The sequence below is a fragment of the Lepus europaeus genome, unplaced genomic scaffold (genome assembly GCF_033115175.1).
Source record: "Lepus europaeus isolate LE1 unplaced genomic scaffold, mLepTim1.pri SCAFFOLD_445, whole genome shotgun sequence".
Taxonomy (NCBI): domain Eukaryota; kingdom Metazoa; phylum Chordata; class Mammalia; order Lagomorpha; family Leporidae; genus Lepus; species Lepus europaeus.
In genome coordinates, this window is record NW_026909322.1 from 1,493 (window position 1) to 15,249 (window position 13,757).

General features: G+C 74.2%; 1 protein-coding gene across 2 annotated transcripts in view; it reads right to left on the reverse strand.

The window, feature by feature from the left end:
• Positions 1-1,270: 1,270 nt before the first annotated feature.
• Positions 1,271-13,757, reverse strand: part of KDM4B (lysine demethylase 4B) — a 65,096-nt gene continuing 52,609 nt past the window's right edge. For both annotated transcript variants that reach the window (XM_062185523.1, XM_062185522.1), the window contains 10 exons: positions 7,847-8,280; positions 7,602-7,722; positions 6,931-7,109; positions 6,522-6,744; positions 5,525-5,601; positions 5,353-5,408; positions 4,981-5,089; positions 2,776-2,961; positions 2,403-2,567; positions 1,271-1,824 (listed from right to left, as the gene is read on the reverse strand). In XM_062185523.1, coding sequence (XP_062041507.1) covers positions 1,543-1,824; positions 2,403-2,567; positions 2,776-2,961; positions 4,981-5,089; positions 5,353-5,408; positions 5,525-5,601; positions 6,522-6,744; positions 6,931-7,109; positions 7,602-7,722; positions 7,847-8,280 — 1,832 coding nt within the window. In that variant the 3' untranslated portion in view covers positions 1,271-1,542. The remainder of the gene's footprint in view (positions 1,825-2,402; positions 2,568-2,775; positions 2,962-4,980; positions 5,090-5,352; positions 5,409-5,524; positions 5,602-6,521; positions 6,745-6,930; positions 7,110-7,601; positions 7,723-7,846; positions 8,281-13,757) is intronic.

A 13,757-nucleotide genomic window follows, 5' to 3' on the forward strand; every position in this document is an offset into this window, starting at 1 on the left:
GTCCCCACACCCCGCGGCTCCGCCTGATGCCCGCACCCCGCCTGGTCCCCGCACCCTGGCCTGATCCCCGCACCCCGCGGCTCCGCCTGATGCCCGCACCCCAGCCTGGTCCCCGCACCCCAGCCTGATCCCCACACCCCGCGGCTCCGCCTGATCCCTGCACCCTGGCCTGGTCCCCACACCCTGGCCTGGTCCCCACACCCCGCAGCTCCGCCTGATGCCCGTACCCCGCGGCTCCACCTGTTCCCCGTACCCCACGGCTCCGCCTGATGCCCGCACCCCAGCCTGGTCCCCGCACCCCAGCCTGATCCCCGCACCCCGTGGCTCCGCCTGATCCCGCACCCTGGCCTGGTCCCCACACCCTGGCCTGGTCCCCACACCCCGCAGCTCCGCCTGATGCCCGTACCCCGCGGCTCCGCCTGTTCCCCGCACCCCGCGGCTCCGCCTGATGCCCGCACCCCAGCCTGGTCCCCGCACCCCAGCCTGATCCCCGCACCCCGCGGCTCCGCCTGATCCCCGCACCCTGGCCTGGTCCCCACACCCTGGCCTGGTCCCCACACCCCGCAGCTCCGCCTGATGCCCGTACCCCGCGGCTCCGCCTGTTCCTGCACCCCGCGGCTCCGCCTGTTCCCCGCACCCCGCGGCTCCGCCTGGTCCCCGCACCCTGCGGCTCCGCCTGATCCCCGCACCCTGGCCTGATCCCCGCACCCCGTGGCTCCGCCTGACCCCCGCACCCTGGCTGATCCCGCACCCCGCGGCTCCGCCTGGTCCCCGCACCCCGCGGCTCTGCCTGATGCCCGCACCCCGGCCTGGTCCCCGCACCCCGCGGCTCCGCCTGATGCCTGTACCCCGCGGCTCCGCCTGATCCCCGCACCCCGCGGTTCCGCCTGATCCCCGCACCCGTGGCTCCGCCTGACCCCCGCACCCTGGCTGATCCCGGCACCCCGCGGCTCCGCCTGGTCCCTGGCCCCAGGGCTCCACCGCCCTCCCTCAGGCCCTGCCGCAAACCTGCTCCTCCCAAGAGGAGCCCCCAGGCACAGGCCAGCGCACCCACACCCACGCCTGCACCCACAGGAGCTGGGAGCCCAGCAGTCCCCCGACAGGACAGGCGAGGAGGCCCATGGAGCCGCAGCGCCGTGGTCTGTGGGCACCCAGCCTGTGCCCTCTCCGGGGGACAGCTCCATTTCCGAGACGGGGCCGCCACCCCCGAATTCCAGGCAGCACAGGCCCGCGGGGCCTCTCCCCTACTCGCCGGCCTGGGCCCCTGCCGCCTCCGGGCAGCGCGGTTCTCAACCAGGACCTCCAAGAGCTGAGCAGAGGCGGGCGCCCCCACCCGGCGGCAGTCCCAGCAGGTGCAGCGGCCACTATCCTGGACCCCGCGTCTGAACCCCGTGAACCCTGAACCCCACGTCTGAATCCCGCTATCCTGAACCCCGTGTACCCTGAGCCCCACCATCCTGAAACCCACTATCCTGGACCCCGCATATCCTGAACCCCGCATATCCTGAACCCAGCTATCCTGAACCCCTTGTCTGAACCCCGCTATCCTGAACCCCGTGTACCCTGAACCCTGCAATTCTGAACCCCGCTATCCTGAACCCCTTGTCTGAACCCCGCTTCTGCAGCCACCCGGGGCAGGGGCAGAGCCAGGGCCACACTGGGAAACCCTGGCACGCGACCACCATGCGCCCGCAGGCCGCCCACCTGATAGATGTGGCTGGTGACGGAGGACACGAACTTGGCCTTGTAGATGTTGCCGTCGGTCCACCGTAGCTCAACCAGCTCACCCTCGGGCGGGGGCCCCAGCCGCACGCAGTCTCTGCTCTGTGGATGCGAGGGCAGGCCGGGGTGAGCGGGGGTCCCGGGGCTGCGGCCTCAGCCGGAGTTAACCCCGTGCCGGCCCCCTGCCCCCCCGCCCCCGTGCCGCCCCCTGGCCCCCGTGCCGGACCCCTGCCCCCCTGCCCCCGTGCCGGCCCCCCAGCCCCGTGCCGCCCCCCTGGCCCCCGTGCCGGCCCCCTGGCCCCGTGCCGGCCCCCCTAGCCCCGTGCCACCCCCCTGACCCCTGTGCCGGCCCCCCGCCCCCGTGCTGGCCCCCTGGCCCCCCTAGCCCTGTGCCGCCCCCTGCCTCCCTGGCCCCTGTGCCGCCCCCTGGCCCCCGTGCCGGCCCCCCGCCCCCGTGCTGGCCCCCTGGCCCCCGTGCCGGCCCCCCGCCCCCGTGCTGGCCCCCTGGCCCCCGTGCCGGCCCCCCGCCCCCGTGCTGGCCCCCTGGCCCTCGTGCTGGCCCCCTGCCCCAGTGCCGGCCCCCTGCCCCCCTGCCCTGTGCCGGCCCCCTGCCCCCCTTGCCCCCCTGCCGGCTCCACACGTACAGCGGCGCTCGCCCGGGGACCCTGGGCCTCGCTCACCGTGATGTTCTCGGGGTGCAGGTTGTCGCTGTAGGAGCCGTCGTCGAAGTTCACCTCGTAGAACGTCTGCGTGGCGGTGCCGATGACGCGGCCGCGGTAGTAGAGGCCGCTGCGGTGCTTGGTGAGGACCGCCTGGCCCAGGGACACGGCCCTCAGGAGCTGGACCTGGGCGGGCGGCGAGGGGAGGTGAGCGCGGGGCGGGGCCGGGGCGGGGCGCAGTGAGCACGGGGCGGGGCTGGAGAGCGTGGGGCGGGGCCGGGGCGGGGCGCAGTGAGCACGGGGCGGGGCTGGAGAGCGTGGGGCGGGGCCGGGGCGGGGCGCAGCGAGCGCGGGGCGGGGCCGGCTGTGAGTGACAGGGCGGGGCCCCACTCACCGCGCGGCTCCCGGGCTTGTGCTTGAGGCAGGTGATGGAGACCACGTAGGGCCAGTCGTCGGGCTCCATGAGGACGCCGGCCGCGTGCGCGCACGTCACGTGGAAGGAGGTGGAGCAGTGCTCGTAGGAGCACTGGATGCAGGCGCCCGACACCTTCTTCATGCGCTTCCGGCAGTACACGCACTTCTGCGGGGACAACGGGCAGTGCGGTGGGGCCGGCCCGGGATGGCGCCCCAGGGACCCCGAGCCCCGCCCTGGGCACTGGGCCAGGCTCCTCCGCCCAGGGCTCAGCCGGACGGCAGGGCCCCCCAGCACAGGCCTAGCCAGATGGGCGTCCTCACGGTTGCCGGGGCAACCAGGGGGCGAAGCTCCTGGGGATGGGCCCCTCCTGGGAGTGAGAATGTTCTGGAATTGCTGGAATTGCTGGAATTGTTCGGGCTGCCCACCCCGAGAGCGTGCTCGGACCTCAAGGCCTTCATTTCCAAGGCAGAAAAGAGAACTTCACTCTGTTTTTAACAGAAGTGCCACAGAGCAGCGCCGTCGTGGGGGGCGGAGCCAGTCCCTCCTCCCTGGGGAGACCACGGAGCCCCACCCTGCCCGGGGCCTGGTGCGGCCAGGCCGGCGCTGAGCAGCCATCAGCGCTGCATAACCACGGCCGTCACCCTGGAAGCCGGGCTCGGAGGTCAAGCACGCAGGGAGGGGCGCTAGGTGGCCAGGGGTCTCCTTAGGAAGCTGTGGGCCCCAGACCCGCTCCATGCCGAGCGGAGCCCCAGGGCCAGGACCCCCGCTCGGGGCAGCGAACCCCGGGGGGCTGCCGGCGCCCACAGAGCCCTCCTGCCCCACGGGCGAGGACACACACCAGGCCCTCGGGACAACTGTGGCACAGCGGCCACAGGCCCCGCTCGCTCACCCTGCCCCTGCAGCCAGGGTGGAGCCTGGGGCCCTCGCTGGGCCTGGCAGGTACCGGGCTGGCTTTTGGTGCCCACTGCCGGAGGCTCTGGGCTGAGGGTGACAGGGCTGGGCACGGCCCCTCCCACCACAGCACCGGGGAGAGCCTGCCCCCCGCCCCGGTCTCTCCAGGTTCCCGGGCTCTGGTCAGCTGCCAGGAGCCACCCAGCCGGGAGAGGCGCGAGGGCTCCTCACCCTGCGTGCTCCCTGTCGGTCGGTAGGGGTCCACCCCACCCCCCGGAGCCCGACCACTAAGCCCAGACGTGGACAGATGGCTGCAGGGTCGTCCGCGCCCTTGGCCTGCCCGAGGCCCGGGGGGGAGCCGGGGGCTCCGTCAGGCAGGACGAGGGCGCTGTGTGCCCAGGGGTTTTCCTCCTCGCTCCGAGGGCCGGCCACATGGAGCGGTGTTCGTAACAAGGGCAGTGTTGTGCCTGGTGGGAGGGGCTCGGGCTGCCACGCCCCCATCCCCGCCCCCCCCAGCCCTGGCCTGAGAGTCGCCCGTCCGTGCCCAGCCCGGCTGGCAGCTGCACTCTGTGAGCAAGGTCTCCCCTTCCAGCTGTGTCCCCAGTTGTCTGCCCTCCCCGCCCAGGTGGCCCTGCACCTGTGGGCCCCCAGGAGCTTGGGCTGTGTGCTGGGGGTCGGCCCAGCCCCACAGGCCCGCCCCACAGGCCCCCTGCAGCCTGGTGCCCCCATGCCCAGAACTGTCCCAGGCAGCTGGGCAAACAAGCCGGGCCGGGAGAACTGCCAGGAGGCTGCGCGCCTGGCCGAGAGCCCAGCCTGCAGGTGCCTGAGACCGGCGGGGCCCCATCAGTCTCCACCCGCGGCCCTGAGCCGGGTCAGAGCCGAGGCTGGCAGGACCGCCCTGCAGGGCCGCTGAGCGGGATGGGTGGAGGCTGGGGCACGGGCGCAGCGGCAGGCCAGGAGCTGCAGACTGGCCCTGGGCGTGGGCACGGGGCCGACGCCACTGCCGGCCCCAGGCTCCGGGCCGTGCAGATGGAATGCGCTGACGCTGCAGCCCAGGCCACACGCGGGCGGCCGGGAACCAGGCTGGAAGGCGGCCTCCAGGGCTCGGCTGCCCCAGCGGGCTGAGCTGTGCACCCGGGGCCCCGGGACCCGCGGGCGGCTGGTGTCGCCCCGGGGCTGCCCCTGCTGGTACAGCAGGAGGACCGCGCCTGCCCCACGCCGCGTCCTCCCAGGGCCCAGGTGCCGCAGGCAGGGCCCCAGGCGCTCAGCCAGGCTGCTGGCCCCAGGCCTTACCAGCTTCCACCGCTGCTCCGGGATGGCACTGATGTCCACCGGGTGGCGCTCGATCACATTCAGGAAGCGCGCCTCGGGCACGGCGATGGCGCAGACCACGTGGATCCACCTGGAGGCGGCAGGGGAGCGCTCAGGGCGCTGGGCCCTCTCGCTGGGCCCATGGCAGAGGGCCCGGGCCAGGCCAGGCGCCGGAGTGCAGGGCAGGGCCGGGACGCAGCCCCCGCTCCACGCTGCGGTGGGCGCACCAGGGCATCAGGGGCCTTAAGGGACAGCCGGGACACTGCCGCTCCCAGCCCAGGCCAGTCCAGCAGAGATGGCCGCTGGGGCCGCTTGGCCCTGGGCACGGGCTCGGCGCCGGGCAGCACCACCCACCTCCGGTCAGTGGTCATCTGCAGGGCTCCTCCCCGGAGGTTGCACAGGCAGCACTCCTGTGGGGACAGACAGCCGGGCTCAGGGTGCGGACCGCAGCCTGCGGGCCTCCCGCGCCAGCCCCAGCTCGCTGGTCCCACCCACCGGGCCCGGCCCCAGCCGCCGCACGCCTTACCGCAGTCCAGGCGTGGGCTGTGCACCGGGAACACGTCCAGCCCTCGTTAACCAGCTCGGGGCGGACGCCGTAGCAACCTGGAAGACACGGGGCCACCTGAGACCCCCAGCTGCACAGGGAGCGCGGCCGCCCAGGAGGCGACAGAAGGGCCAGAGATGGCTGGGTGGAGGCCACGGCGGCCAGGACGGAGACCCCGTGGAGCCCCCTCCCCCAACACAGCCCGCGCTCAGCTCTGCCGGGGGACCCGGGGCAGCGGGCCCGCGCCAGTGCAGCCAGGTCCGGCCTCAGCTGCGGGGCCATTTCAGCAGCCGTGAGCTGGGCTCCCCTTGAACCTGGCCAGAGATCTGAAACGGGGAGGGGCGCTGGGTAGGCGGACGAGGGGCGGGGTCAGCTCCAGGGTGAGGGCGGGGGCCCTGCAGCCCACGGGCTCTCTCCCTAGGATTCTCAGGGGGCCTGCCAGCCCCCACACCCCACACCCCGCAGACAGCAGGAGGTGGACCTGGGAGCGCCAGGCCTGGCTCCCGTCCCCTCCCCCCAAGCTCCCTGTCTCAAACCCAGGCCCAGTGCTGCGGGCAGACCGGCCGGCTGCCCCTGGCCGAGTCCAGACCTCTGCCCTGACGCCCAGGCTCCCGTCTGCTACCACGCCTGCGCCGCCATGGCGGGGGGGGGTGTCATCCTCCGGGTCAGCCCCCCGCGGTCACCTCACCCCCGGCTCCGAGGAACAGGCAGGGGAGGGCAGGGCTCAGGGGAGCGGCCAGAGGCCACATCCCTGGCCCCAGGTCTGTCCCCCCCCGAGCCAGCCCCCACCCCCACCCCGTGTGTGGGTGTCCCTGCCCCACAGCGGTGCTCAGGCCCCTGCTGCATGGCACGAAGCCCAGGGAGCTTCCGGGGGCCCTGCCCCGCGTCCCCGCGCCCCGGGACAGGGACGGGCAGCCTCGGGGCCCTCCTGGGGTGGCCCCAGCCCCGGCCCCCAGGGAGCACGCAGCCCGCCACTCACTGGCGTGCACCTGCAGGCAGCACTTGGCGCAGGCGATGAGCGGGCTGGTGCCGTCGTCGCCGACGCACGAGTTGGCGGGCAGCGGCTCGGTGTTCTCGCCGCTGCAGGTGAAGCACATCTCGGGGATGAGCGGCCGCGTCTTCCGGCCGCTTCTGGAAGGCGGTGTGGCTGAGGGGCCCTCCCCGAGAGAGGCCGGGGGCGCCTCCTTCTCGGCCTGTAGGGACTGGGGGGTGGGGGCAGCTGTCAGTGCAGAGCCCAGCGAGGGGCCCAGGCCGGCGGGCAGGGGCCCAGGGAGCCCTTAGGGCCCGCCCTGGCCTCTCACAGGGTCACGCGCAGGCCGGAGTGCAGGGGCACAGCTCCCAGGAGGCCGTGGATCGCGGCCCAGGAAGGCGGCCGCGCCGGCGCTCACCTGGCTGTACGGGTAGAAGAGGGTGCAGACGGCGCAGTAGGGCTCCGTGAGGGCGGCCGCCGCGTTGAGCTTGCGCTCGGCCTGGAAGCTGGCTGCCTGGTTCTTCCACTGCAGGGACAGCGGGGACCGCGGGGCCTCGGGGTCGCTCACGTCCTCCTCCGCAGAGAAAGGGAACGCTTCTGGGACAGAGGGCCCGGGGGAGGCCTGAGCGCGGGCCAGCCGTCCCGGGGCCACCTCCTCCGCAGGGAGGCCCCCGCCCGCCCCCCCCCCCCCCGCCCGCTGGTGCGCGGCGCAGCACACGGCCCCGCTCGCCTTGCCGGGCCCCACAGCAGGTGCGCGATGGGCGTGAATGCACAGGGCGTGGGGGCTGAGTCAGGAGAGGCCACCCAGGCCCAGGCCTCAGTGTCCCACCCTCCGTGACCCCACACAGGACCCCGAGGGCAGTAAGGAAACTGAGTCACAGGAGGGTGGACGGGGCTGGAGCCCGGGGTGGGGGCGGGAGCTCTGGGAGGCCCTGGGAGCCCACACTGCCCCGGGCCGCTCTGCTGCTGGGGCCCGGGGGCTGCGTGAGGCAGTGGGGGGCAGGGGAGGCCAGCGGGAGTGTGGACGCGGGCCGGGGGCTGACGGGGAGGGTGGGGCAGCTGCGGGCTGCGCCCAGGGCCCCGGCTCACCCTCGTCGCTGGAGGCCTCCTGCTTGACCACGGACAGCGGGGAGCGCGTGGGCGGCCTGCCCAGGGGGTGGCGGCGGCTCCTCTTGATCTCCACCCTCAGCTTGGGCGACACGGACGGCGCCTGGAACGCGGAAGGAGCCGCCTGTGGGGGCGCCGCTGCAGGACCCCGGCCAGAGCTTCCCTGGGGGCCACTCTGCTGTCTGAATCCACGCACTTGAGCGGCCCCCGTGGCCCCCACGGCCTACCTGTGCCTCGCCAGCCCTGGCCTTGGTCTCCTCCGGCCCCGCCAGCTCCATGGGGGCGGCCTGCTCCTTCCAGGCGGGGTCCTGTGGGTCCTGCTGGCCGGCCGCCCGCTCCCTGTCGGCCCCCGCGCTGGCCCGGGGCACCACGTACAGCATGGGGATGATGGGCCGTGGCTTGACCTCGTGCTCGGCGCCGGGCGCCTCGGGCGGCACCACATTGAGGGGCGCCCGTGGGGGGCTCTCCTCTGCAGTCCCAGGGCCGGGGGCCAGCCCCGGGGGCTCCAGCGAGGGTGGCAGCCGCAGCCTGTCCTCGGCGGGGAAGGGGGCCGAGGGGGGTGGTGGTGGCTGGGGCGGCAGCTGGGGCGACAGGGGGCTGTAGCTCTTCTTCTTGCGGTCGCTCTTGGCTTTGGCTGGCCGCAGCTTGCCCCGCCCGTCCTCTGTGAGGAGAGAGGACCGCAGTGAGAGCGGGCGCTGGGGCCCACGGGGCCTGGCTGGGGTGCGGAGTTGGCCCAGGGTCCCCTCTGCTCCCCGGGGGCAGGCACCCAGAGCGCAGCGGCCAGTTCAGGCCGCGGCGGCCCCGGGGCGGCTGGAAACGCCCCCCCCAGGGCCACCGCGCCTCAGCAGTAGGGACGAGGTGGCTCCTGGCCACAGGTCTGCGAGGACCACGCATGATGGCCACTGACCAGGGCGACACAGCACAGAGCGGCAGGCGCTTCCGTGCCACGGGACCTGCTGGGCCTGCGCCCACTGCCACCCCTGGGGCCAGCCGGGCCTGTGTCCACCGCCACCCCGGGGGCCTGCTGGGCCTGTGTCCACCGCCACCCCGGGGGCCAGCCGGGCCTGCGCCCACCGCCACCCCAGGGGCCAGCCGGGCCTGTGCCCACCGCCACCCCAGGGGCCAGCCGGGCCTGTGCCCACCATCACCCCAGGGGCCAGCCGGGCCTGTGTCCACCATCACCCCAGGGGCCAGCTGGGCCTGCGCCCACCGCCACCCCTGGGGCCTGCCGGGCCTGTGTCCACCGCTACCCCGGGGGCCTGCTGGGCCTGTGTCCACCACCACACTGGGGGCCAGCCGGGCCTGCGCCCACCGCCACCCCTGGTCAGCCGGGCCTGTACCCACCGCTACCCCGGGGGCCTGCTGGGCCTGCGTCCACCGCCACCCCGGGGGCCAGCCGGGCCTGCACCCACCGCTACCCCGGGGGCCTGCTGGGCCTGCGTCCACCGCCACCCCGGGGGCCAGCCGGGCCTGCACCCACCGCTACCCCGGGGGCCTGCTGGGCCTGCGTCCACCGCCACCCCGGGGGCCAGCCGGGCCTGCACCCACCGCTACCCCGGGGGCCTGCTGGGCCTGCGTCCACCGCCACCCCGGGGGCCTGCTGGGCCTGCGCCCACCGCCACCCCTGGGGGCCAGCCGGGCCTGCGCCCACCGCCACCCCTGGGGGCCAGCCGGGCCTGCGCCCACCATCACCCTGGGGGCCAGCCGGGCCTGTGCCCACCACCACACTGGGGGCCAGCCGGGCCTGTGCCCACCACCACCCCGGGGGCCAGCCGGGCCTGTGCCCACCATCACCCCGGGGGCCAGCCGGGCCTGTGCCCACCATCACCCCGGGGGCCAGCCGGGCCTGCGCCCACCATCACCCCAGGGGCCAGCCGGGCCTGCGCCCACCACCACCCCTGGGGCCAGCCGGGCCTGTGTCCACCGCTACCCCGGGGGCCTGCTGGGCCTGTGCCCACCGCCACCCCCAGGCACCGGCAGCAGCGACGCCTGAGACACCCCCCCCCCCGCCACACCACGGATGCCCCTGAGCAGCCACACGAGCCAGCGGGGCCTGGAGGTGGCTCCTGGCCCAGACCCCGGGGGCCCAGGGAGACTCCCTGACAGGTGGCTGGGAGGGGCCGGGGTCTCTGGGCCAAGGTCAGTGTGCAGAAAGCCCCAGGGAACGGAGACAGGCAGGGGCTGCACAGCCTGACAGACACAGCTCCGCCCCGGCCACTCTGCAGAGCGACGCACGGAGGACGGGGACACGGGAGGGGTCCCGGGTGGCCGGGGGCCGGCGTCACCCCAGCGTCCTCCTGAGAGGGGGCCAGGAGAGACTGGAAGAGGCGGCGCTGCCGACTTCCAGGATGGGGGAGGGGCCCTAGAAGTCGGGACAGGCAGAACCCGGATTCTCCCCTGGAGGGCCCAGCACGGCCGGCACCTGCGTGTCAGCCCAGGGAGACCCCGGCAGAGGCCGCGGGCTGTGCTAAGGTGGGACGACTGTGCTTAGGCCGTGCCTCACCCTCCATCACACGCGCACCTGCTGGGGGCCACAGGAAGCTCACGCCTGTGTGGGCTGCTGAGCCGAGGGGGCGCCTGGGGAGCAGCCTGCAGCCCGGCACGCTGGGGACGCTGGGGACGCTGGGGACGCTGGGGATGCAGGCGCAGGCCCCACACGCACATCTCAGGACCTCCCGCAGGCAGTGACAGGCTTATAGAGGGCCAAGGGCAGCGGCTGCGTGCCAGGGACACAGGGCTCCCCCGCGGCGGACTCTGCACCCGCTCGCGGCCAGTCCAGGCTGCTCCCCACCCCACCCCTGCACCCTGCACCCAAGGAGAGCAGGACCAGGACCGCGTCTGTCTCCTGAGGCGTGCTCAGTGAGGTCTGCTCCCTCTGTCCACACTGGCCCTCCCGCCAGCCCGCCAAGCCCCAGCCACTCGGAGCAAGTCGGCCGCCAGCAGCTGCGAGGCAGCACCCACAACCCCGACCCGCGTGACCCGCCCTGTCGCCGGCTCACCTCCACATGGGGCCCAGGCTGCGCTGAATGAGAGCCCCCGGAGCCCTGAGCCAGGCCCCCCCAGGGAGGAGGCACCCACGCCTCTGACCCCCAGGCCCCTGGCTGCCCACCCCAGGTCCCGTCTGTGCCCCGGCGTCCTGGTCCTCCAACCAGGGCACGCTGCAGGCGCGGCCGTCTCCTTGGGTCGCCTGGGCTGGCCCCGCGCTGGCCGAGGCGGCTGTGGGCAGCAGGGGCCGAGCGCTCCACGGCGCAGGAGGCCGCCCGCCGTGGGGGGAGGGCGCCCTGGCAAGGCCGAGGCCCTCCTGCGGGGGGCAGCACTTCTCATGGGTCAGTCTCAGCCCAGCACTGCAGCTGCACCCTCAGGGCTGGGGGTCACCTGGGTACCGGGGGCTGGCTCCACAGGAGGAGGTCCCGATGGGGTGGCCAGCACGCGGGCAGGGCAGGAGGGCGGGGGGACACTGGCCGGAGCCCTCAGCAGCAGCACAGGGGAGCCCGCCCTCCCCCACCCCCCACCCCCAGCTCCAAGTGCACGGACTAGGCGGGGCAGCGGGGACAGGGATGGGCATCTGTGCTGGGAGTGGACCTGGGGGGGGTCCTGGCTGGTGTTGCCCACCCCCACCCCTCAGTCTCCCAGGAGCACAGGGGCTGTGGTGAGATGGCTCCAGGCCCTGTCTGTCTGGAGGCTCCGCGCTGGCAGGGTGAGGCCAGTCCGGCCGCCGGCACCGATGCGCGTCCACCCACCAGGGAACAGGGATGGGCCAGGCTCTGAGCCCCCGCTGCCCCACAGCCAGCAGGACCTCTGAGCCGAGGAGACACACGACACTGTCCCCACAGAGACGAAGCTATGGAGACGCCAGCGCCCTCGGCAGAACACGGACTCTCCCTCACCACCTGAGGCTCGGAGGTCCCGGAGGCCGGCCCCGGGCCGCAGAGGGCAGGAGCCGAGGTCCCCGGAGGCCGGCCCCGGGCCGCAGAGGGCAGGAGCCGAGGTCCCCGGAGGCCGGCCCCGGGCCGCAGAGGGCAGGAGCCGAGGTCCCCGGAGGCCGGCCCCAGGCCGCAGAGGGCAGGAGCCCAGGCCGGGAAGGATTCGGAGGGAAACCGTGGAGGGCAGGGCAGAGGACCATATCCCGCCCAGCTCAGCGCCAAGACCCCCTGCGGGACAGGTGCGGGCCTCCGGGCGGGCGCTCACTCAGAGCGTGGAGGGTCCCGGGCGGGTGGAACACTGGGTACAGGAAGTCCCAGGCAGTAGCCCACCCACCTCCGGGCCCCACACCTCTCCAAGTCCCTCGCAGAGGAGGGTCAGTGAGGCTGGGCCGTGGGGACACTGCCGTCCCCAGGGAGGTGGCTCTGCCGTTTCCAAGGCGGCTGCCATCTGACCTAGCCGGTGGCCCACGTGGCCGCTGTGGTGTATGGGGACACCAAAGTCTCCTGGGCGGAGCTCGGCCCCGGGGAAGCTGGGCCCCCAGCAAACCGCCCAGCCTCACCACAGGGGCCGCCTTTGCTCTGGTCCCCAAGCCAGGCACCAGCTGACGGCTGCTCCGGAAATGGGCATGCCGGGGCGAGGGCCCCACTACCCTGGGGGGAAGCCGGCCCTGCCCAACCCAAGGACGAGGGTGTGCGGGCCAGAGAGGGCGGCCGGGCCAGGGTCCACACCCAGGCCTGGCTCTCCCCACCCCCTCACTCTCCCATAACCTCGTCTCCCTGTGAGGCCCCGCACTGCCCCCGGGCGCCTCTGACCCACAGAGGGGCAAAGTCACAGGACTGACTTCCAGGGAGCACACAGCCCCCCAGCCAGCCCAGCTGCCCCTCCCCAGGCCCCCGGGACGCACTCCGCCGGGACCCCACGAACACCTGCCCCTGAGACGCACGGCCCTGTTCTGCAGCCCCCACGAGAACTCAGCCACGCAGACAGGCCCTGCCCACGACGGAGCGTGCGACACAGGCCCCGACGCGTCGGCACAGCACGGAACCCCACGTCCCCAGGCAGCCGCGCCGAGCGGCCAAGGTGTGGGGGCTCTCCCGCCGCCCCAGCAGACAGCCCGCTGAGTTGAAGCCGCACCCTCCCAAACCCGCCCGCTGACCGGAGCGTGCCTGCGGGGAACAAGGCCCGCTGCCAGCCGTGTCACTGAAGCCGCGGCCGCTGGCGAGGCCCCGGTTGTCAAGAGAGCAGCTTGGGCCCAGAAGGCCCGGGCAGTGCAGGCCACAGCGGGGAGGCCTGGGCTGGGGAGCGTGGGCTTCTGCCACTGAAGCCGCCAGCCGCGGGCCTCCCGCACGCCCGGCAACCCGTCTGCGTGAACCTGACCCCGAGCCAAGGACTACGGAGCTCACGTCCGAGGGCCTCCGGGAGTGAGGGCAGTGCCCTCCCGGCCTCACCCTGTCCCCACCACAGACAAGGGCTGGCAGGTGCATCTGTGTCCCACAGGCAGCAGCGAGTGGCCAGCCACGGCCACGGGCACAGTGAGGGCCAGGCCAGGCTGTCTGGGAGCCCTGCTGGGCCCCTGTCCCCCAGGGGAGCTCCCCGCTGACCTCGGTCAGACTGCTAAGGGCCGGTCTCCCCACGAGCAGGTGCCCTTAGCGTGGGCGCATTCGCGTCTCCGGCTCCCTGGTTTGTGCCTTTGGAGAAAATGCAACTGAGCCACTTCCAACGTGGCGCTTACCAAGTCAGAGGCCCGCGCCGCTGAGACCGGCTCTCTAGCCGCACTGCGGGTGGGGCGCGGCTCCAGAGAACCCCCCCCCCCAGGAGACCTGGGTGATGGGGACGGAGAGGCCCCAGGAGATGGGGGGGAGTCTCAGAGAGCGCTGCTGGCCGTGAGGATGGTGGCCCCGGCCTCCTGCAGCCGGGGAGGCGGGGCCCAGGCCTGGCCTCACCCACTTAGCCCAGGGGTCCCCGTCAGGCTCCTGACTCGGTGCTGGGAGAGCCGAGGGGTGGCTGTGGTGGGAGGGAGGCTCCCCACACACACCAGGGCCCGCAATGCACGCATGCTCACGGGGGTCCTGCACGCCTGGCGGCCAGTCTCAGGGGCACCCGGCCCCCCGCCTCCATGCTGTCCCTGTGGGTCCTGAGCTAGGAGGGGCTGTGCCGCATACCAAGGACGCTCGCACCTGGGATGGGGGGGTCCACCTCCCCCTCCTCCACCAA